The sequence below is a fragment of the Pollicipes pollicipes genome, unplaced genomic scaffold, assembly GCF_011947565.3.
Source record: "Pollicipes pollicipes isolate AB1234 unplaced genomic scaffold, Ppol_2.1 Scaffold_7231;HRSCAF=8579_pilon_pilon_pilon, whole genome shotgun sequence".
Taxonomy (NCBI): Eukaryota; Metazoa; Arthropoda; class Thecostraca; order Pollicipedomorpha; family Pollicipedidae; genus Pollicipes; species Pollicipes pollicipes.
Genome location: NW_023597034.1, coordinates 21,145,489 through 21,168,558, shown reverse-complemented (window position 1 = coordinate 21,168,558; position 23,070 = coordinate 21,145,489). Strand labels below are relative to the sequence as shown.

The window sequence follows — 23,070 nt, the reverse complement described above, 5'->3', positions numbered from 1 at the left end:
CTGAGCGTGTCTCAAACGCCCGATCCCTGCGATCGCGAGACCCCACTCACAAGTCCCGCTGGACCCGCCCCTGCCTCCTGCGGCTGCCCCGGCTGGCGCAATGGCGCGCGGCCCGACCGCACGCGTCAGCGCCCGGCCGGCGGGCAGCCGCGCGCCGCCCGTGACGTACATCTATACATCCGTCTTCCCCTCTCTCTCCAAACAAATCGTTGGACTGATCATGTGCCGGCGGGGGTTGCCCCGGGGAGAGCGTGACGCCGCGGCCGAGCTGGCAAACGTGATGCTGGTGCCAGGGACGAGTCGTGCCACCGGGCCGGGCTGGGACCGCGGGAGGGGGGCGTCCGACCGCGACCGGCCGGCCGGGACGCCGCCAGCCGCGCCCGCAGGCTGTGTACGGCTCATTGACGGCCACGGTCAGTCACGTGACCGAACAAGTGGCGGTTGTGACGATCGGAGGGTCCGCGCGACGGGACGGGAGCGGTTGCGTGGCTGCCGGCGTTGATTGGAGCCCCAGATGGACGACGGCTCCCGATGGAGCCACCGGAGGACAACAGCCAAAGCAGGCAGCCTGCTCGGTCGTTGACGAGCAGCGGCATGGCCGTATTGCAGCACTCCTGGAGCTTGATAACGCATCGCGTGCTCACACGATGTTATCCGTGAGCACACTCAAACATGACTCTTAAGCCGGTACAACTGAAGCGAAGGTTGCAGTGGTAAAACCGCCGACTGCATCGTGCTGCCACAGACCAGTGTTCTTTTTGCACCTTGTGTAGTAACTAGCACCGGTATCCTGCCTTGTGACCTTGGGTGGTTTAGTGGCCTTAAACTAGCTGCGATTTCTACCGAACTCATTCAGTCAAATGAAACCATTTGTATTGCATACCGTGAAACGTTGCGGTCTGGTGATAGCCCTGAACATGGACCCCGAATCGCACACCTGCATAGATATTCACAGCATATACTAACGAACCATCCAGTTCGCCTTTGAAATGAGGTGCACACAGGACTCCGATCTCATTGGGGAGTTTAACATATAGGGTCCGTATCCTGGACAAACCGAAACTCCTGCCCTTACTTTGGGGCTCGTGAGCGCTAAGTCATCGCCAAAATGGCAACCGACAGCTTGCCCTTCTTGCATGCAGGATGGATGTTTCTCGCCTAGGGCAATGTTTCAAATTGCCTTTGCATGCATAACATTCAGTGGCGGCGCCACCAAGGGGTGGGGGGGGGGAGGGATGGGTGGGTGGGGGCGAAGGGTTGGGGCAAGGGAAACGCGGCCTCTTCATCGCTCGATAGGGAGGACAGTCCTCCTTTCCTATCGACTCTCTTGCAGGACAAATGTATTCTTCACGCAGATCTTCACGTAGGGGCCCATCTTCCCAGATTTTACCATAATGAAGTTACCTCACATCGGTGGGATTACATTGCTACAGATCTAGTTTGATGCTTCTAGGACTCTAAAAGACCGCTCGTCTATTTTCCTCTAAACTGTCTGCACACCGGCGCCCGTGCACGTTGGGAAGGCGAAAGGAAGATACCCATTCGGATTATTTTTCCAGTCAACGCCTAAAGGGCCAATGTTGAATTTTCGGAAACTTGTGGGTGTTAGCCCTGCCCCCATCCCGGTTCCCGCGCCCCATGTCTTGCGATGACCCAGCTCAAGACATGAGAAATTTACATAGCAATAATCACTTGCGAAACCCTTTTATTAAAGTGTCGTAATAGTTGTACGCCCTCGTCCCCAATCAAAATTTGGTGGCACCTCCGCTGGTTACACCTATCACGACCGTGATAGATGTAACCAGCTGAGAAAATGCTTTATGGCTATCATGCCATGCAACATTCGATGATGAGTTGCCGCAATGTTTGAATGAGGCTCCCTGGCTACCGTGCCCGCGTCAGCAGTTCAGTGAGCACGGCGCGTGCCCGCGCGGCGCAGCAGCGCGCCAGCTGGCGCAACAGCAGCGGCGCTCTCGACGTCGGGTGAAATGCCGTGAGGCCTTATGTGCCACAGGGATGGCTGACAACCTCGTCGTGTTTTGTCGTTTCGGAACTAGTTCATTGGCTCATTAACAAGTGAGTTAAAGCTGCCTCCTTTCATGATGAGTGGCATTCCGCCCACACCGTCCGTCCAACACATTGATGCTTTAGTTCCTGCGTATGATTGAGTGACATAAGGCCTGGCACCTGCCTTGCATTTCAACGCCGACGGACTGTCAGTTGGTGGCAGGCACGTCAAGCGAATGACATCGTGAGCCCAAACAATAAACTGGCTTAGATATGAATCCATGGAAATCGCGCGCTTCAGTAAAAAAAACACGGAAATACCAGACCACGCAGATCATCTCCAATTACGCCGCAACAGTGGCAGTTTGTGCTACAACAGGAGCCGTGGCGTTGAAGGCACGGCATTCGCCTGTTATTCTGAAACTCAACATTGTATGCTCGTTACGACCTGCGTGCGACGAAGTTGGCACAAGCGGCGAGTGTACGCCACTCCATCAATGTTCGCGGTGCTGCTCACGCTGCTAACGTGTGTCGAGCTAGGAATATGATCTGCGCTTGTGTCCTGTTTCCATAACACGTGACGTGTGTTTAGGATTTCGTGTTTTTACAACGCGTGACGTGTGTTTAGGACTTTGTGTTTTTACAACACGTGACGTGTATAGGTGTTTTCAACTCAAGACTTCCTAGGAATACTACGATGAGCTCTCATTTATGTCACCATGCCGCCTGGGAGAGTGCATTGTCGAGCTCCCAGGCTTTAACGCTATTTCCTGGCTGGCAGCAAACCGACATATTGCTTCCCCGTCTGCCGTCTGCTAGATGTCAATCATCTATTGGATTGGTTCGATTTATCAGATTAGTTGATTTTTTTACCTCGTGTGACGGCACACGACGCTTGACTAGAGGAGGGGGGGGGGGGGGGGGGGTCATAGAGTATGGACCTCAGCCGATGCGGCTACCATGTCACGGCATTAATATAATATATAACCAGGATACACTGCAGAACCACTGACGCATTTATCACCCAATTTAAACAGAGACCTTGCCGATCATCATTTTGTAATCTGTTCACTCTTTTGTGTGAGCTAGGAAGCATGCACAGTAAGTGACGGTGACTTCGAGCTACATAGGGATGCAACCTAATCATGACATAAACATATGTAGTTGGCTGGTTTGAGTCTCCACGAAACATGATAATTTCAATGGCATGCTCATACAATTGCTATTCTCACTAAACCAGTAGGCTATAATCGTGCAGACTTAATTGCTAAAATCACGGAGGCGTGCTGGTGCATTCACCTCGTGATGTCTTTGTGTTCAGCGCATTTTAGAATCATATTCTGGAGGTTAGAATACGCCGGCTTCGTGGCATTCCACCCAGTTTACAGTCCTCACCCAGTTTACAGTCCCCCCTTTTCTTAACCTTATTCCGTGGCATTATTCGGGTTTTCACGGCTAACATTGGATAACATACTTGCCATTGAACGTTTCGCCTATGTATTCTTAATATGAATATTCGAATTGCAATGTAGATACGTCTACCTACAAATAGAATAGCACCTTCTTTGGTGAAGCCGCGTCTGTGTTGGTCACTATTGAAGTGACAGCTTCCTGCTGTCTCTTACCACGTGTGGATAAGTCACCAGAGGAGTGCCGTCGCTGCGAACATTTGCAAAACTGCAATCAGTATCGGCCCCTCAGCCTGGCGTGTGAAATATTTTTTTTGTCCATTTAAAGTATTTAACTTCATGTCGCAACGCATTCGGGAACACTGCAGCCCGTCGACTGCATGTTAAAGTGTGCTAAACGGCGGTAATCTGCTTAATTTGTGGTGAGCTGGAGCGATGTGGAGTGAGCTGAGCAAACCCTTTCATGGTCAAGCTCACGTTGACCATTTCTTGCTGGTATATATGGGTCATGCAGAGTTTTTCGGTGTGCGATGCCCGTTTTACCCTGTCTAAGTATCTGCAGGCATGTGTATACCATTGCTGACTCGTATTGGTCCGTGCTGACCCGCACCGACTCGGGTTGACCCATAAGGACCTGTGGTGGCCCGCGCGGAACCCGTCCTGGCATGTGCAGTACGCACTATTCTGTGTCGCCCGGCGCTAACCTGTTCTGACCTGTGGGGGTCCGTGCCGACCCGTGTTGACCCGTTAAGATCATTGCTAACCGCGCGTGACCTGCCCTGAACTGTGCAGTGCATGCTGTCCCGCGTCGCCCGGCGCTGACTGAGTTGGCTCGCACCGCCAGGTCGGGGACATGGTGGGCTCGCCGCTCCGGCCTGGAGAGACGGCTGGCGCTGCTGGCCACGGTGCTGGGCCTGATGGCCGTTGGTCTGGCCGTGGCCGTTCTGCTGGTGGCCGTCTCGGCGCGTGAGTGACGGGGCTGGCGGCGCCGGTTGCCGCCAGATCCGCGCACCCTCCTCCGGCTTCACCCAGCTCTCCTTCCCTCCCAGCAGCATTGACCACAAACACTTCGCATCGTCTTTTTGCCCACTAATCTTTCCATGAAACGTCGTGCTGATACGGTGATGGCATTCTTGTCGATTACTATCGCAATTTTGAGTGTTTTTGCTGACTATTTCAGTTGGCCGTTTTTGGAGGAACTTTCGTGAGGGAATGCCTGGCGAAAAAGGCAGATGCTGTGCATTATGATGCGTTGGAATGCGTCTTTGTGGAAGTATTCTTTCTTAGGGAAAGATACTTGGAGCATTATCCTCGCCAAAGCCGCACCAATTTCAAGGTCTCCGGGGATTAGTTTTCAGTTCACCATGTGGTACGCTTTAGTCGATGACTAGCCAGCGATCAATGGGTGGTGAATTCTGCGCATGTTCATAGTGAAAGCAGGTGAGCACTGCGGACGTTTAAATGTGAAATCACGTGGCTCATCTTAGTTGGAAAAAATTTGTAGGCCAGATAAGGATAAAATTTGCGCCGAAATCACGCATTACCTTACTTGTACGCACGCTTGGGTCTTGGCTATCCCTCCAAACCAATTAGGGTAACTTGCCTGGAGTATACGGAAGCGTTACGCCTACGGAGCTGAAAATTTTGGCGGCACTTACTTATCAGAGTACCCAGTCGGAATCTCAGTAGGATCACCACTTATCTTATTGCAGAATCTCAGTTCACCACTTATCTACACAACGGATATCCTACCGGCAAATGTTCTGTCCTGAGCTCAGTCGAGTAGTCAACTAGTAGTGGGAAGGATCGCGTACTGGAATTGTATGCTGTGTATAGCAACCACTTTTCCACTGTATATAATGGCAAACGGTACGAGGATCATGGTTCAAGCGTCTTTTCTATACGCGGGGCATGCCAAAAGTGCAATAAGATGTCTTGTTTCACTTACCTGTCAATTTTTTATTACTTTTTGTGTGAGTTTAATAGGATATCGAGGACTAGCTGTGAGACTGTTATTCAAAATTTTAGACATATTGAAGCGCTGAGCCAAGTAGAGAGGGATAAACATATCGCGTTAATTGTTTCTTTTATGGTCTGAGCAATATGTAAACAAATGTCCCGGAAAGCCAAAGTGAATCATGTATGAAATTAATTAAGCTAAGTTGGTTATAATCTTTGTTTGTCCAGCGCATATTTTAACTGCTAATTTCATGGTTAATCATATTGCCGTTATCTGAAGGTGCGAATTCGTACACTTTTGTTTGTTGATGCTGAACCTGTTCTTGCTGCGCCTATCGTTTTACCGGGAAACACTCTCAGTATCCTGAAAGCTGGTTCTCAGTTCATTTTAGGCAGTTAAGTCAAGTCTTGCTGCACTAAAAGAACTGTGAGCCTTCCTTTGGAACATAGGATTACCCTTCAATATAATTCGGTATCGCCTCGATGTCCTATTCGTGTGAAGTGCTACAACATGGCTAATATCTTGTGTTGAGGGGCGTCTGTCCATCCGCTCTCTCTCTCTCTCACTCTCTCTCGCAGTGATGTCCCTAATGTACACTGCACATTTCCTGCACGTTTGGTGTTGGTGTGACAGACTTTGGACCAAGAGACCTTCGCAATGCGTCATCCGACTGAGGCTTGACCGGCGCGCAAAGCGCGCCACTTACGATTCTCCCAGTGCCGCGCATGGTGAGCCATTCGCCGGTCGTTTCAAAATGTGACACGTTTCAGATGCGCAAATTGTTGCTGCTATGCCACCATCGCATTGTTTGGCCTTCCGGTTCTTGCGCAGCGAATGGTTTTTATCGTTGATCAGAATGAGGCATTGTTGTAGGCCTCGACTGGTCACGGATGCCGCCACCCAAAAACATCGCGCGCGCACGAACAAACTCCAAACTGTGGCCTCGCATGAGGTCTTAAGGTCATAAGGTCGCACATGCCGCGGGCAGCCTCCGGGCTTCTGCTGTCAGACAGCCTCGGTGGACGCTTGCGAAGCTCTCCCCGCTTCTGAGTGCCGGCGCGTGGGTCGCGACGGACGGGCGGCGTAGCCGCGGGCTGCGAACGCCGGTCCGGCCGCGACGGGCCGCGCCAGTGACCCAGATCGGCCGACATGGAACACGCGACTGCCGGGAACCGGTCGGTGTAGACTAGCGCTGTTCTTTACACCCCGTCTGTGGCCCTCGTCTTCCGCATGCGCCTCTGACCTCTGTTGGCGGTGTCGGTGACCCCTACCTCGCACGGCCCGGCACAGGTAGTGACCTCGAGGTCAGCACCCTGTAACGGACTTCTTGACTTGACTATTCGCCTGGCTGTTCCGCCGCGCCCCTGGCTCTTAGCACCACGCCAAAGCAGCGAACTGACTCGGAAGAGGCTCAGAAGCGTCGGGAAACCCCGATGAATGGAACTGGAGCCCCAGCATATGCTCAAAACATTTCCTGCGAAGCCTGGCATGTCTGCCAGCTGCGCATTGCGCAAATTCAGTTGGGGAGACGAGTTAACGATCGTACTCAAAGCTTGAGCTTGAATGTACACCATCTCAACTTCCCTTCAGTCACACGACAGTATATGGCCGGTAGCTTTGTTGGCCGTGACCTCAGACGTCCTGGTTTACAAACAGTTGGAAGGCCCACTTTTGCCTTGTGGTGACCTAAATATCTTGAAGGCGGCTGCCTTTTTATCGCTGCCAGGGCCAGCTTTGCTTGCGAGAGACCACCCCAGCGTCATGTTCACATAGTTCTTATCGACGTACTCCGAGAGCTTGCCACTACTCTGTGATCGTGAGGGGCGGCACGTATGATAGCGTTGCAGAGAGGCGGCCATATCTGAAGAAGGCCGGTCTGATTGTGTATGCCGCAGACAGCTGACGTTCTGACGGACGGGATAGTCACACGACGCGCGGCGACGAGATGTGCAGACGTCCGCAATGTTTGCACCTGCACTCGACCCTGCACTAACTCCTGCTCTCTCGTTCTCTCTTTCTCCTCTTCTCTCCTCCTCCTACGCCCCTCAGCAGGTACAGGTAGCTCGGAGCACCTGATAGAGCGACGCTCTATCTCCGCAGCACAGAATTCGCAGGCTGCCGGTCCGCGGCACCACATCGAGGACATCTGCTTCACCAAGGGCTGCGTTCAGGCAGGTGAGCGCGGGCGGTGGTGTGGTCCGCTGCTGGCGCCCAGAGGCGTGCCGGCGCTGCCGGGGGCCGGCCGAGTCGGGTCGGCGTCCGGGCCCTGTCAGCGGCGAGAAGGCACTCAGCGGAGGACCCCGATGGTGATCAGTCGGCCCAACGCAGGCGCGAAAACCGCTGGTCCGATGCGTGCGCTGGCAGTTCCATTGTCTGTTGTACGTCAGAGAATGCCGGCAAAATATCTCGGCTTTATTTTGTTAGGCGAGCGGATAATTGTTCGCTTGTAGTTCTCTAGGTAAGGGTGCTTACGTAGGGGTGCAGCACGGACACTAGAACATCATACAATCTGCGTTCGGTTCCCATTCATCGACACCATCAACGGTTGTATATGATTCGGAAACCGTTTTTGAAAAAGGTTGATGTTTGATGAAAGTGCCTGATAAATGATCCGAGATGGCTTGTCAAATATTTCCCGATAATGGTTCTCTACAAGCGGGCTCACGTTAAAGTGAGGTGGATAATTGCCGCAAAGTGGGGTCCGGTCGGCTTCCAATCTGCCATGGTCGTTTCATTAGCACGCTTTCAGCCACTTTTCACTGAGTTCGTCTATGGCGAAACCGGGGCTGTGTGGAAGGATATAGTTCCAAAGCCGCCATCACCCATACGGTCCACCATGCGTCGTCGGCCGCTCCGTTGGGTTGATAACTAGAGCACCACAGAGGCCGCTTTAACGCAATCACTGTCTTTTACAGCGTACACCATCATGACCAACATGGACACCAGCGTGAATCCGTGCGATGACTTTTACGAGTTCGCCTGCGGGTCGTTCCTCAAGAGCACAGTTATCCCGGACGAGAAGACGTCGATCTCGCAGTTCACGGTCGTCGCCGACGCGCTGAAGAACAAGATGCGGAAGCTGGTGGAGGCGCCTGTGGCCGAGGACGAGCCCGAGGCGACCAAGCTCATCAAAAACCTCTACGTCAGCTGCAAGGAGAAAGGTCAGGGCCCCGAGCGGTGCGAGCGGCCACAGGCCCAGCCCGGATGTTAACACCTGACGGTTGGGCCAGACGTGGTGGTTGGGGCGGAGTTGAAAAGCGGGCCGCCTCGTGCACGCGGCATGGCGAGAAAATCAATCTGGCCATGCAGCCCCGGATAGTGCGAGCCCAGACTGGAGTTTGGTGTCGCGGTCACATTGGTCGGCATGCTCGAGTGTGGCAGAGGCGGGCACTGTTCGGGCAGAACTGAGAAACATGGCGCTGCGCAGATAGCATGATAAGAAAAAACCACTCGGGCGGTACGGCTCCGAATGGTGCGACTGATTCTAGGCTCATCCGGGATATTGGTCTGAGAATGATGATAGCCGAGTAAGGTTATCGTTCTCTGGCGCCAGCACAGACACATCAGGAGGCACGTGCAGTTACTCGGAGTCACATGTGCATTGCTCATGCTGTCAGTCGTTTCCTGTCAAAGGCCAGACGATTGTTTGCTCCCGATCGACAAGAAAACAACAATAAAACAGCTAGTCATGCCAGAGGCGAACAACCTTCGGGTGTACAAGGTCATCACGGGATTTCACCCTTGTCTTTCTTGTCACGAAGTCGCGTCTTTCTGCGTTCGGTTCTATGCATTGAGCTCGCCGGCGCGTGAGTCGCTGAGAGCGTTTCTCGCCGCTCTGCAGCTCTCTCCGGCCGCTCGGATGAAAGTGAAAGGACTTGGAAACCCCAGTCACTCGCGCCTCGCAGCCGATTCCGTTCAAACGCCGCGTGTCAACAAATCCGTGTTGATTTCGGAGCCGATGGAGCCGAGAGTAACGGCGAAAAACTTTGTCGCGACCTATGACGCTTAACTGCGCCGTGCCGCGTGACGCGTGGGCCTCTATGAGGTCAGCTGGCCAGTGTTTATGAGTTATATTGCATCCAGACTAGAAGTCGGGCCGCCGAGGAGTCACTTACGTCACTGGATGGTCTGTAGTGAGCGGATGCCGGCGTTGCACTGCAGTCGGTAGCCCAAGGGCTCTCGATGGTGTCGTCCCGGGCCCGGGCACTCCGTTCCGCCTGTACCGGGAAGACGGCTCGCTGATGCTGTATGTCTCGCCTGGAGGACTCTGTGGCGCCGTGTTCCTCGGCCGAGGGTTAGGCGGTGCGGTCTGTCTCGCCTGGAGGACTCTGTGGCGCCGTGTTCCTCGGCCGAGGGCTAGGCGGTGCGGCCTGCTCGCCTCGAGGACTCGTTGGCGCCATCTTCCTCCGAGGGTTTGTTGGTGCCGTCTACCTCGCCTCGAGGACCCGGCAACGCTGTCTTTTTCGGCCGGAGGGTTTGGTGGTGCCGTCTTTCTCAGCTGGAGGACTCACTGCGGGCTGACCGGGCCCCAGTGTTGCCATCACCTCGCGCGCCAGGTCCCCCCAGGCCGTGTTAACTGCGTCGCAGTCGGCCGGAATTCGAGCATAGCGCGCCCACTGTGCCGAGCCGCCGCATCATTTCCGCCGCGTGCTGGCAGTGCGTCCACATCCGGTACCGCCGGCCGGCTGCCAGGCCGAGGCAGGGCGTGTCCGGAGCCAGTGGCCGCTGTAGTGGTGCAGATTGAGACTTCAGTGCAGAGATGGAGAGTTCAGCGTCCTACGAGGCGCTGTGGGTTTCGTCTGTGCCCTGCAGGCAGCATGCAGTCTCAGGAACAGATCAACAACTACGTGATTCCGGTCCTCTGGGAAGGATAACAAACGCGCCGCTCACACGCGAGCCTAGCGGCATGGAACGCTTTTACGCGGCTCCGCGGGACGGGAGCGCCGGTGGCGACGCACTATGCCGAGGCGCCTGCGCCTGCTGCCCGCGGCGGGAGGTCGCTGGGTGTGTCGGGATTTCAGAGGATAGCGTAGGCGAGTACTGGCCGCTGGCCAGGCTGCATGTCTGCGGTGCCTCGCGAGTATCTGAGTAGCTGTCGCCCAGCGGATAGGCTGACACAGCTGTTACAAATGCCGGCAGGGCTATGCAGTCTACGCCACATACGACTGACCGGCTGCCCAGTCCACCACAGGCTCTGTTGGACTTGAGTCAGTATCAGAGGCGACCGAACTGAACACAGACAGACTGCGTCTAGCCACCACCACACATACTTGAACACTTATCCAGCCCACCCCATTACCGCTGGACCGCCGGCCCAGCTCATCCCAGCCGCGACGTTACCTGGTCGTGATGACCACCCTTCTGGGGTCTTCATCGGTGGGTCACGGAGTCCGCCGCCGACCTTTCGACACCATGAAATTGAACCGGCTAGCGGCTTGAGCCTCACAGATCGTCGAGCGTGGACTGACTGCTCATGTTGGTTGCTGGGCAGGGGACAGGTGACCGGGGTACGGCCGAGAGGCGCTGCGCCCAGGCCACTCGGACCTCGCAGGGGTCTGCCCAACTGCCGCGGAGCACACTCAGACGCCGGTGATGGCCGCCTTCAACTGCGCGTAGTACCGGGAACCACAAAGCCCCGGGATGTGCTGTCGGCGTCGACGGGCGTCTGCAGTAATGACTGAGAGCGTTGATCGCGCTGGATGTCGACGTCAAGGTCGCTGCGTCAGAGGAGCGTGTCGATGCATCGGGCGGTGCGGCGTGGTCGGGCCGACCGCCGCTCGGGTCCCGGGGGTTACAGCTTCTGGGGCGCGGGGCGTCCGCGACGACCGGTGCGGCGCGGCGTGGTCGGCTGACCGCCGCTCGGGTCCCGGGGGTTACAGCTTCTGGGGCGCGGGGCGTCCGCGACGACCGGTGCGGCGCGGCGTCGTCGGGCCGACCGCCGCTCGGGTCTCGGGGGTTACAGCTTCTGGGGCGCGGGGCGTCCGCGACGACCGGCGCGGCGCGGCGTCGTCGGGCCGACCGCCGCTCGGGTCTCGGGGGTTACAGCTTCTGGGGCGCGGGGCGTCCGCGACGACCGGCGCGGCGCGGCGTCGTCGGGCCGACCGCCGCTCGGGTCTCGGGGGTTACAGCTTCTGGGGCGCGGGGCGTCCGCGACGACCGGTGCAGCGCGGCTGCGGCTGCCCGCCGTCGGCCGGAGCGACGCCCCCGTGGTCGAGTTACATTTGTGGTGGAGTTTCATCGCTGGCACTGCGCGCCGCCGGGTCGCCTACAGCGGTGCAACGGGCCTCACGGTCGCCGTGCATGACGCAGTGAAGGGCGCCGAGCCGGCGCTTTGCATTCGGAAGTGTGCTGAATCTCGATAATAACGTGGCTGACGGCGGCAGGTCGGCCATCGTGCTGAATTAACGCAGTCCTTGCGGTCACGTCGCCCTTGGTCGGTTTATACGTGCTATGGCTCTCAAACTGTTTTACATCTAGCTGCTGAACTCAGAACACTATATTGTGAGTCATACAGAGAAAGCTGCGTAGCACTGGATCACTACCAAAACGGGTGTCCAGATTCAGTGATTTCGTTAAGTGGCACCAAGCAAAAAGGGACACCACTCAAACCAAAGAAGCTGCCGCAACTCCTATGCGTTAAAAATGAGCTATTGAGTGCCGCTGCCGCACGTTTGCAGCAAGCACTTGGAGGCTTACCGTGGAGGCTCTTGGGATGCATCCTGCCAGTGGATAGACCGAGGTCGCATGTGGTGGGACTAACACAGGTGGCACGATCTGCTTTCATTATGCGCATCCTTTGTCGGATCAATATTTGGAGACCACTTATTAGGCAGCCCCTGTTGCTGGCATGCAAGCGTGCTGCTGCGGCGGCGCGGGACCCGGCCGCGCGCCCACGTCAATGCGTCGAATCCGCTGTCGGGCTCGCCCGTTCCCAGCGTTTCCCAACCTGCGGCGAGCCCGTCGGCTCGTGGCGCTCCGGGAGGAAGCTGGTGAGAGGAGAAAGGCGTGACGCCGTGGCGGCGGTGGGACCTCGAAAGCCACCTTCACTTGCCCAGCTCGGGGCTGGTCGCCACACGTGGAATCACCGGCCACGTGGAGTGATAGGGATGGGAGGGGGGGGGGGGGGCATCCAGCCTCGTGCTTTTGTGATGTATATGTTACAGCTTGAAAGTACGCCACTGTGTATGAAAGTCGGAGTTACACGGTGAACCTGAATGCATTGCCATCAGCACTCCCATTGTCAGAGTCAGTCAGTCAGTCAGTCAGTCAGTCAGTCAATGAGTCAGTCAGTCAGTCAGTCAGTCAGTCAGTCAGTCAGTCAGTCAGTCAGTCAGTCAGTCAGTCGTCAGTCAGTCAGTCAGGCAGGCAGGCAGGCAGGCAGGCAGGCAGGCAGGCAGGCAGTTAGTCAGTCAGTCAATCATCGTCAGTCATTGTGTTTCCGCGATCAAGAACATTTTAAAGAAAGCTGTACGGTCAGTCATTCAAGTCATTGTCACTCAGTCTCTTTGGGATCACGGACATTCTGAAGAAAGCTGTACCGCTAGTGCGCGAACACAAATATTACGGCGTTGTTGGCACGTTCACCGAGCTCTCGCCTCGTCTCGTCCCACCGTTTGTTGTACGGAGCATCCGTCGCGGGGATGTCTGCGCAGCCTGTGTATGACGCCGCCGCTTCCACCCCAGAGAGGATCGAGGAGCGAGGCCTACAGCCGCTGCAGGACGTCCTGGAGAAGATGAAAGGCTGGCCGGTGGTCGAAGGTCAGCGAAAGGTCTCGCCTCGCGCCGACGCTTTGATCGATGGGACTTCGCAGCCCACCGTCCGGTAGCGACACGCTGCCCTCCGTGTTTTTGCACGACGGATCGGCCGCCGTCAAATATGCGCTGAAATGTATGCCGCCGGATAGACGCTGCGTCGCGCTCAACTGGTGGCGCAGCAGGCCCTGTTGTGTCATCGCTGCGTTGTGACCCGACGCCCGAAAACAGAGGTGGCCTCTCACATCGTCGGGTTTGTGGTGGCATCACGTTACGCCGCGCGCGGCCCGCGGTGCGCGGTGGGGCTTCCGAGCCGGCTCCGTGTCGTCGGTGAAGCTCGGGAAGCTCGCCCGGCGCAGCTGAGCTCCAATATCGCCCCTCCCCTCCCTGCCTGACGCCCGCCGGACCTCTGCCAGGCGACAAGTGGGACGAAGAGGGCTTCCACTGGACGCGAGCCATCTACCGCAACCGCGCGCTCGGCTACTCCATCGACCACATGTTCGACTTCTCCGTTACGACCGACGTGAAGAACTCCTCCTGGCGCATCCTTGACTTCGACCAGGCTTCGCTGGGTCTTCCGCGCAAGTACCTCATCAAGGGTGAGCACGAGGAGAGGGATCTAGAGAGGGGGAGGCAACATCGTCCCGGGAGGTGGCTTTGCTGCTGTGTGGCGCGCCGCCATCCAGGCGCGCCCACATATTGCCTGCATCAGCGGCACGTTTGGCTCTGAATCTTGCCAGCCTTTCGCGCGGTCAAGGTGTGACAGCACGCTCTCGCCAAGGAAACGCCCCTCAGATGTGAGGCCATGACTCGAAATTGGTTCGCTTCTTATCTTGGAGGCTCTGGCTAGGGGAGCAGCAATCGCGTGCTAATGCTCGACAGGAAATCTACCGCCGACATATAGGTGTTACTGAATGTCATGTTGCAGACATGGCCATTACCAGCGGGCTGAATAAGATGCCAGCACAGCCATTCCTCGGCGGCAGTCCGTGAACATTATGCACTCAGATTGCAGGCAGTAACATTAACCCTGAATACTGCGGTCAGTGTGTCGAGGGGCCAACAGGGTCTGCAACAAGCAAGGCCGGTTTGTACTACCGCAGTATGGTGGCATAACGTATGGTGTTTACCCTCTGCTCAAGGCGATCGCATGCATACGAAGGAGTGCCGTCTGGTATGCTGCTTATGGGACAAGGCCACAGTGAGGTGCTACCGGTGGGAGAACGTGACATGACCACCAGCAACGCACAGCTTGTTTTCTGGAGAGGGGGGGGGGGAGGGGCTGTTTCCCGTTGCAACGGTGCTCTTCTGCCTGCTTTGGGCAATTCGTCGGCGACCTTTACCATCGTTCATGACTGATCTACTCAACGTGAGTTGTAGTGTGCTGGACAAACCACGAGCGAGTGACACGATGTCCGTATCAGTCGCGGCACACCACGGCAGCTGAAGACGACAGCCACCCCGAGCCAGGGCGAGCCGGGCGCTCTGTCGTGCCCCGTTTCCACTCACGACCAGCCCATGTGTACCGCTGTCCGCGCGTCGGCAGGGTTCGATGACCCGGACATCCAGGCCTACTACAAGTACATGGTGGACATGGCGGTGATGCTGGGAGCTGAGAAGGAGCGCGCTCGTTCCGAGCTGAAGGAGTCCCTCCTGTTTGAAATCCAGCTGGCCAACGTGAGTTACGACGTCGGGCGGGCCCAGGGGGACTGGGTGCGTTATTTATGATGTTTGACAAACGTCTTGCGGTCGCCAACTGACGGCGTTCGGGTCAACCTCAGCATGCCGGCTCGACTACTTTGCTCGGCATACCGTGGATGCCAAGCATTAAACAATAGCGTGCTATGCTCACGGGTGAGTGCATCGTTTGAGTCATGGTACAGGATCTTAGAGGGCTTTGATATTGTCGGCTGCCCCGTCGAATTCGGGATTTTCCCCGGTCACAAACGTGTGCCAACATTCCAACACTTTGTCGATACCATAAATAACGAATGGCAAGTGTAGAGCGGCGTGTTCCCGCGTGCCACGCCAGCCACGGACCTTCTCTGACCGGAACGCACACCTTCGGAAAGGTGGTCCACGGACCCCATCTGACCGCAACGCACACCTTCGTCAGGTGGTCTACGGACCCCATCTGACCGCAACGCACACCTTCGCCAGGTGGTCTACGGACCCCATCTGACCGCAACGCACACCTTCGCCAGGTGGTCTACGGACCCCATCTGACCGCAACGCACATCTTCACCAGGTGGTCTACGGACCCCATCTGACCGCAACGCACACCTTCGCCAGGTGGTCTACGGACCCTCTCTGACCGCAACGCACACCTTCGCCAGGTGGTCTACGGACCTTCTCTGACCGCAACGCACGCCTTTACCAGGTGGTCGACGGACCTCCTCTGACCGCAACACACATCTTCGCCAGGTGGTCTACGGACCTTTTCTGACCGCGACGCACACCTGACCACCGCACACCACCAGGTGGTCTTGGCGGCTGGCGTGCCCCACAGACGCATTTGTCGGCATTGTTGGAGCCCATCCGTCCGTTAGTTTGCCGCTGTCTTACGCCGTCCGGCTGTAACTATGGCAGGGCCGAAGTTTGCGAGGCTCTCAGCGGCGGCCCGCTGCTCGCGTCGCCGTTGTTCAACGCAGCACGTCTGCAGCAGATGCGCGCCTCGGCGCCGGCTCCCACGGCAAAGTTATGACCGTCGCGGGCCCAGGTGTGCGCGACAGGTCATGTTTGGCCGGCTGCGGCTGACAGAGCTGCGACGCGTCTCGCCGCCAGATATCGCTGCCGGCCGAGGAGCGGCGCAACATCACCAAACTCTACAACAAGATGACGCTGGGCGAGATGTCGCGGCTGGCGCCTAACATCCCCTGGGTGACGTACGTCAACAACCTGCTGCGCGCCGCCGGACATCAGGTATGCCGTGCGCCCGTCAGCCGGCGCCCGCCACGGCACGGCCGGGCCGAGGACGGCGTCTAGAGGCGTCCCGTCCCGCCGGCGCCCGCCACGGCACGGCCGGGCCGAGGACGGCGTCTAGGGGCGTCCCGTCCCGCCGCACAACAGGCTAGGCGACCCCCACAAACATTGCTGGGGGTGCTGATAACGCTCAGATTGTGCATCGTATGCCAATTTATTTTGTCAGTGTGGGGCAAGTTGATCCCTTGATGAGAGGCAAAGTGGAGATGGTTGCTGGCGACGTATTGTCTTTTCGTCAGCGATCGCAGGTTTGGTCATTTGTCACCGTTAGATTACACGCTACACTTTCAGCCGCGTAGTAATCCGATGCGACCTACTAGATCAAACTGAAAATGGTTGTTTCGCAACGCGTTCTGCGATGAAACTTAAACCACGAGATGAAACACGAATATGAACATTTAAACAACGCTGTTTCTGGAAATTCCGCCACCCAGCCACATCGTGGTGCTGCACACAGATCAGCCATTGGAAAAACCCATCCTCATCTAGTGATAGTTATGTTGGCAAACCTTCGCGTTATTTCAACGTATTCTACCGGATGTCACTGGCACCACATTTTATTAATGCTGTGCAATCGTTGTTTAGATGAAAATGTGGTTTGCCTTTTTAATACGCGCTTACACCAAATAAACATGGGCGTTTGTTAAGCACGTTATCCCATTTGCCATCAATTTCTGGTACCCGGGCGATAACGTTGGCTTCCTGGGAGTGGGGTGATTTGGCGCCCTAGCGCTGCCGGAGGGTGCGTCTGAGCCCGTGACCGGTCATCTCCAGGTCACTGCCGACGAGCCCGTCATTGTGGACGTGCCCGACTACGTGAAGAAGGCGGCCGCTCTGCTCGAGGTCACACCCAAGAGGTGAGTTGCCAGCTAGCGACGTGTCCCCAGGCTCCGCAGTCAGCTGGCGCAGCGTCCCCAGCCTCCGCAGTCAGCTGGCGTCATCCCCCCCGCCTCAGCAGTCAGCTGGCGCAGTGTTCCTGGCTCCGCAGCCAGCAGACGCCGTGTCCCCCGCCTCCGCAGTCAGCTGGTACCGTGCGCCCCGCCTCCGCAACCAGCTGGCGCCATGTCCCACACCTCCGCAGCCAGCTGGCACCGCGTCCCTCCGCCTCTGCAGCCAGCTGGCGCCAGGTCCCCCCCCCCGCAACCAGCGCTCAGGCAGGGGAGCTCCGCCTTAAGATGCCCTCCAAACCAACTGCACTGCTTCGTTTGAGCAGAGTGCATCGAGATGCGCGAATGAAGGTCGGCAGGGACGTTTTCTATCACATTGCGGTGGGAAAGAGAGCGGGCATGGCTACAAGCCTGCCGTGTCCTGCGCCGCTAGTGACACTGGGGCCTCTGTTCGTGCGCTCAGGATCCAGGCCAGCCGTGTGATGTGGTGCGAGCTGTGTTGGCCCTTCTCTCGTTTGCCCGCACACAGGGTACAGGCCAGCTGTATGATGTGGTACGATGTGTATTGACCCTCCTCTGTTTGCTCGCGCGCAGGGTACAGGCCAACTACATGCTGTGGCGTGTGGTGTACGGTTCGGTGGGAATGCTGACGGAGGAGGCGCGTGACGTGCAGCTGGAGTTCTCGGCCAAGCTGACCGGCCAGACGCAGCGCAAGCCCCGCTGGAAGGAGTGCCTCGAGGGTGTCATGGGCAGGTACGCACCGAACATGGCTGCAGACGAGGCAACTGGACAATTAAAAATGTGGCCACTGGCACGGGATAAGATACCGACTCGAGCTCACCCGTTATTAGTAGTATATCCGTCAGACATGGGCCTGGCACCCCCAAATAGATTCCAGGATCCGATCCCAGGATGCAATTAACATGGAACCAAATGAAACCCTGGACCTACACTTGAGATACATGATCGGTATGATAAGATTGACCATTAATATCGACTGTTTATGTTCCTTCAAATGGGGTATCTTCAATATTTCTCTAATCTTTAAATAATCTAATTTTATATTTTATATTTCAATCTTTTCGGCTATTTTATTTTTCATAGGTTTCTATTTTTAATCTTGATCTCAGGGCTTTCATCCGCACCTTTTTCATCAGCAATGGGGTTAAATCGTTCCGATCACCTATAATGCACTACTACTTACATGCAAAATTCATGCCCAATGGCCGCGTGCAAACCCGAGCATCAAGCAGCGCCGCACTTTCCACATATTCCCTGCCAGGCTGCAGTCGCCGAGAGGCTCCGTTGCATTCTGCGGCGGATGCCGACAGGTCGGGATTCGCCGGCGGTCGCCGCGGCCCGCCGTTCAATATTGACTCGGGCGAGACTGGCGGGCGCGCGTGCGACCGCTGCGATACCATTGGCCGCGCGGCGCCACTTTGTAGTCGGCCTCAGAATGCGTAATCCGATCCGGCCGTCTTCTGAGATAATATTTCCGGAGACGTGCTCCCGTCGGCTGCATCCCAACGGCGCAGACGGCCGGCGCGACGCGTGTGTCTCGACTCCCGAGCTGGTAATGGTTAGCCGTCGACGCTGAACTGTGAGCAGTGAGTTGAGTTTCGGTGTTGTGAAGGCGATGAGTGGTGAGCTATCAGCGGTGAGTTTTTGATGAGCTGTGGGCGAAGGACTGTAAGCATGGATAACCCATCTGTAAGCAGTGAGCTGTGAGCGCAATCCACCATTTGTCGGTGACCTGTGAGTGATAGGCTGAGGACCTGTGCTGCAGTCTGTCGCTAGCCGCCGCTATGGCGGCTAGCGACGGACTGAACTGTGAACTGTCAGTGACGGGCTGACGACCTGTCCTCCAGTCATGTCGCTAGCCGTCGGTGACCTGTGAGTGACGGGCTGACGACCTGTGCTGCAGTCTGTCGCTAGCCGTCGTCGGTGACCTGTGAGTGACGGGCTGACGACCTGTGCTGCAGCCTGTCGCTAGCCGTCGGCTCGCTGTACGTTCGGAACCACTTCGACCCGACGGCGCGGCAGGCGGCGCTTGATATGGTCGAGCACATCCATCAGGAGTTCAACATCATGCTGGGCGAGGTCACCTGGATGGACGACAAGACCAAGTGAGTGGGGCGGTGGCCACGGGCCGGACATCGCGGCTTCAGACGTCTGTCCACCGACACACCGCCGCCACTGTGCCTGACCTGTGGCCTGGCGACTGGCTTTTTCAAACATGTTGGCTTCTGTTTGCTCTGTGCTGGACAGCGAAGCACAAAGCCCGCTAGCCTGCCACCGCTGGCGCACCGGTGGCGGCTCGAGTGCCTGATCCTTGACCCATTACCACGCAGAGAACGCGCCAAGGAAAAGTCGAAGGCCATCAACTATCACATCGCGTATCCGGAGGAGATCCTGAACGAGACGGCGCTCGCCATAGTATATGACGGCCTGTACATCGACGACGAGCACTACTTTGAGAACAACATCAACATGAGCGTGTTCGGCACCAACTACGCCTTCAAGAAGCTCCGTGAGCACATCGACAAGAACGACTGGCGCACTCACGGGTCGGCGGCCGTCGTCAACGCCTACTACAGCCCCATCGAAAACAGCATCAGTGAGTGGCGACACCATATCTGCGTGTGCGCTCGGGGTGAGCACAGCTGAACGGACACTTGTACCGGGGTTCAGGGGTGGATGCTCTGAGCGAGCGCACGTGGACTGCCACATGTGATTCAGGCGGCGCGGCCGCCCAGTTGCTCGGGGATCGTTGGGGGATTGATTGGCTCAGGCGTCGGATATGCCGTCGGGTATGGGCAGACATGATTCAGCTCCTACCCGCGCCGGCGTGAATAAATCACACCTCGTTGCCGGGTGAGATAGAGTGAGCGACGCAGCGGCTGAGGCGTGCAAATGTGTCGCCATAGCGACGTCAACGGCAGGTCGTTAACCGGCCGACAGTTGTCCCGCACGGAGTCCGGCTCACACGACAGCTGAGCGCACGTCCAGCCGCGGGAGCCGGCTCCCGCGCCGCTGACCGGCTCCGCCTCCCCGACAGTGTTCCCGGCCGGCATCCTGCAGGGCATCTTCTACGACTACGACCGGCCCAATTACATGAACTACGGCGGCATCGGCTTCGTGATCGGGCACGAGATAACCCACGGCTTCGATGACACGGTGCGTGGCCGGTGGAGACTGCGGCCGTGAAGGGGGCGCAGGTGTGGACCGCGCAACCCCAGAGTGTGGCAGCACTGGACACGACTCATTACTTGGATGCAACGGAAGACATACAGGGAGATAGGGCAACTGCGCTGAACCTGAGGCTGCATTGCGGACATGCTGGTACTTGTTGGCCTGTTGCCACGTCCTTGTAAGTCTAAATGACTAACGATTGAACGTGGAAACCGGCAAGCTCTTTTGTGGAGCTGCGATATTTTTCTGATTACTACCGACTGGGCTGATGTGCGCTGAATGTCGGATACTAAACGGTACCCTGCCATTCGTCATGCTCCCTGGCAGTGTGAGTTCAGGCAAGGATTGCGGATGACATCTACGGGAGTGATACCGATGGGTGCTTCCTCCGGATGCTCTCACCGACTCCCTTCCGTCCGGGCCGCGCAGGGCCGGCAATTCGACAGCAAGGGCGACTTGCTGGACTGGTGGGAGCCGGTGACCAAGCGCCGCTTCCTGAAGGGTGCTGAGTGCATGATCCACCAGTACGGTAACTACACCGTGCCCGAGATCAACATGAAGGTACGCACCGACTGGAAGCCGCGCGCGCGTAGGCGCTGTACATTCGCACGGCGTGCCAGACCGACGCCTGACTGGCGCTCGCTCGTACTTAGCTCGTTGTACGCATGCGCCGCCTGGCGTGCCGCTGTTCTCGCTCGTCATGCCTCGATAAGCCGGCCGTCTGCTGCCGTTGGCTCGCTCGCCTCGAAAGCAGGCCGTCGTCCGCTGTTCGCTCGCCAGCCTTGAGTAGCCGACCGAGCCGTCTGGCCGTTTTGCTCGCCATGCCCTGAGAAGCGGGCACCAGTTTGCTCTCGCCATGCCTCGAATGGCCGGCCACTGCGGCCACTCGTGCAGCTCCGTTGCCTGCCGCCTGGCTCGTGCCGTTCGCCGCCGCCGCCGCTGCTCGTGCGTAGAGCTCGTGCTGACGCCCGCCGGCGCCCTCTGCCCCCACAGATCAACGGCATCATCACGCAGGGCGAGAACATCGCGGACAACGGCGGTCTGAAGGAGGCGCGCCGCGCCTACCAACGCTACCAGGAGGAGCACGGCGTGGAGCCGGCGCTGCCGGGGCTACAGCAGTACAGCAGCGAGCAGATGTTCTGGCTGACGTCGGCCAACTCCTGGTGCCAGACCGTGAAGGACCAGACGCTCAAGAACCGGATGCTCACCGACTCGCATTCGCCGGCGCGCGCGCGCATCAACGTGCCGTTCAGCAACTTGGAGCAGTTCTCGCAGGACTGGAACTGCCCGGCCGGCTCGGTCATGAACCCGGCGCACAAGTGCACCGTCTGGTAGAGGGCAGCACGGTCGCGCTGCCGGCGGGCCCGGGAGCCGACCGCGCGTCGCGGCCGGAGCCGCCTCCGCCGACCAGCCTTCTCGGCAACCCGGCGGTCAGCGGGGCTGAAATTCTTGTTACTTTGTACATAGTGCCAGCTGTTATGGTGTACTGCGGCGGCGTGGCTCCTTGCCAGCGGGACCGACGCCTGTTGTGTTTTGGTATGATAAGCACTTGGGGGCTCGTTTCCCACTAGAGCCGCCCGGCACCTGACCTGCGCGCGCCGTCTGGGTCTCTCCGCATCATTCCTGCGCCGCCGTCCGCGTCCGTCGCCCGACGCTCGCACCGGTGCCGCCCATGCGGGAGTGGCGAGGCGTCGCCCAGCCTCCCTTGTCCACGCGCGTCCCACGCCGCGCTGGGCCTTCAGTGCTGGCCCGCGGTGCCATCGATCCTTCCTGCCTGGATCACTTGACTTCCATCGACCGTGAAATATTTTATGACCTGTATGATATTCGTTATACCTATGCACGCAAAGACACACTCTTTCTATATGCTAAAGGTATGTTAGCTCTGTGATGCGTGATTCCGTGCCCGTGTACCGTCGTGTTGGTTGATGGTGGCCGCCCCGCCAGTGCTGGATGTGCCCGCTCCGGGTGCGCCCCGAGCCCCGTGACCCGAGCTCCTGTCCACGGCGCCGCGTCCTCATTGCAGCTGAACGGCGTGTTGACGCAAGACGAGAATATCGCCGACAACGGCGGCGTGCGGCTGGCGTACCGGGCGTACCAGCGGGCGGCGTTACGCCGGCCGCCGCGACTGCCGGACGTGCCGCTCACCGGCCGCCAGCTCTTCTGGGTGACGGCCGCCAACGTCTGGTGCTCGGCGGACCGGATCGAGCACCTGCGCCACTCGGCGCTCGACAGCGAGCACGTGCCCAACCGATTCCGGATCAACGGGCCGTTCTCGAACATGGCCGAGTTTGCCGTCGACTTCGGCTGCCGGCCGGGCTCGCCGATGAACCCGCCGCACCGCTGCCGCGTCTGGTAGGGCCGCCAGCCCGGCCGCGCTCTGTCCGAATCTCACTGGTCGATGTGCGGCGGTCAGGACCGAGACAAGGCCCGACCGGACAGACCCACACGGCCCCTCCGACTCCGGTGAAAATACTACCTTGTGAACGGCAGCGACAGCTGCTTTGACTGATGCGTTTTAGATGAGTGTTTTCCAATGTTACTTGTACTGCCTACCCAAGTAAGGTTAACGCGACACAGGAAATACAACCGATTCCCGAAGTGCACCACTTGTTTGGATCGCGCCACTTGCTGCGAGAACCTGGTTATAATCGCCCAATCGTGTGCTTACGCTTAGTAAGTATACCGCCTTCCACAGTGCTTTTGAGTCCCTCACACGGGAAGACACATAGGCAAACCAACAGACCACCGGTACCAACCATTTTCATAGTGTCATGCACCTTCATAGGCCGTAGTGGTCTTTGCAAAAATGTACCGGCATTGGAACCTGCACTGAAATGAGTCGAGTTGCCATCCTTCTTAGTGATGGTGATCGCGTTGC

General features: G+C 57.7%; 1 protein-coding gene across 4 annotated transcripts; it reads left to right on the top strand.

The window, feature by feature from the left end:
- Positions 1–647: 647 nt before the first annotated feature.
- LOC119110454 (neprilysin-2) lies at positions 648–22,795 on the top strand. Of its 4 annotated transcripts, XM_037234290.1 has the most exons (15): positions 648–656; positions 4,261–4,382; positions 7,477–7,551; positions 8,292–8,537; positions 13,060–13,134; positions 13,545–13,727; positions 14,675–14,805; positions 15,913–16,050; positions 16,885–16,967; positions 17,592–17,750; positions 18,980–19,123; positions 19,349–19,614; positions 20,056–20,174; positions 20,619–20,750; positions 21,183–22,350. In XM_037234290.1, exons 2-15 carry the CDS (start codon positions 4,334–4,336, stop codon positions 21,522–21,524), a joined length of 2,142 nt encoding a protein of 713 aa, XP_037090185.1. In that variant the 5' UTR covers positions 648–656; positions 4,261–4,333; the 3' UTR covers positions 21,525–22,350. The 4 variants fall into 4 exon arrangements, with proteins under 4 accessions (XP_037090185.1, XP_037090184.1, XP_037090183.1 ...); XM_037234289.1 differs by lacking the exon at positions 648–656 and having other exon boundaries at positions 7,426–7,551; positions 22,216–22,795; XM_037234288.1 differs by lacking the exon at positions 648–656 and having other exon boundaries at positions 7,429–7,551.
- The last annotated feature ends 275 nt before the right edge of the window (positions 22,796–23,070 follow it).

Coding starts and splice junctions, on each gene's coding strand:
- LOC119110454 (XM_037234287.1), top strand. CDS start 4,334: ATGGCCGTTGGTCTGGCCGTGGCCGTTCTGCTGGTGGCCGTCTCGGCG. Junction 16,051..16,884: donor TGCGCGCCGCCGGACATCAG/GTATGCCGTGCG, acceptor GGTCATCTCCAG/GTCACTGCCGACGAGCCCGT. Junction 19,124..19,348: donor TGGATGGACGACAAGACCAA/GTGAGTGGGGCG, acceptor ATTACCACGCAG/AGAACGCGCCAAGGAAAAGT.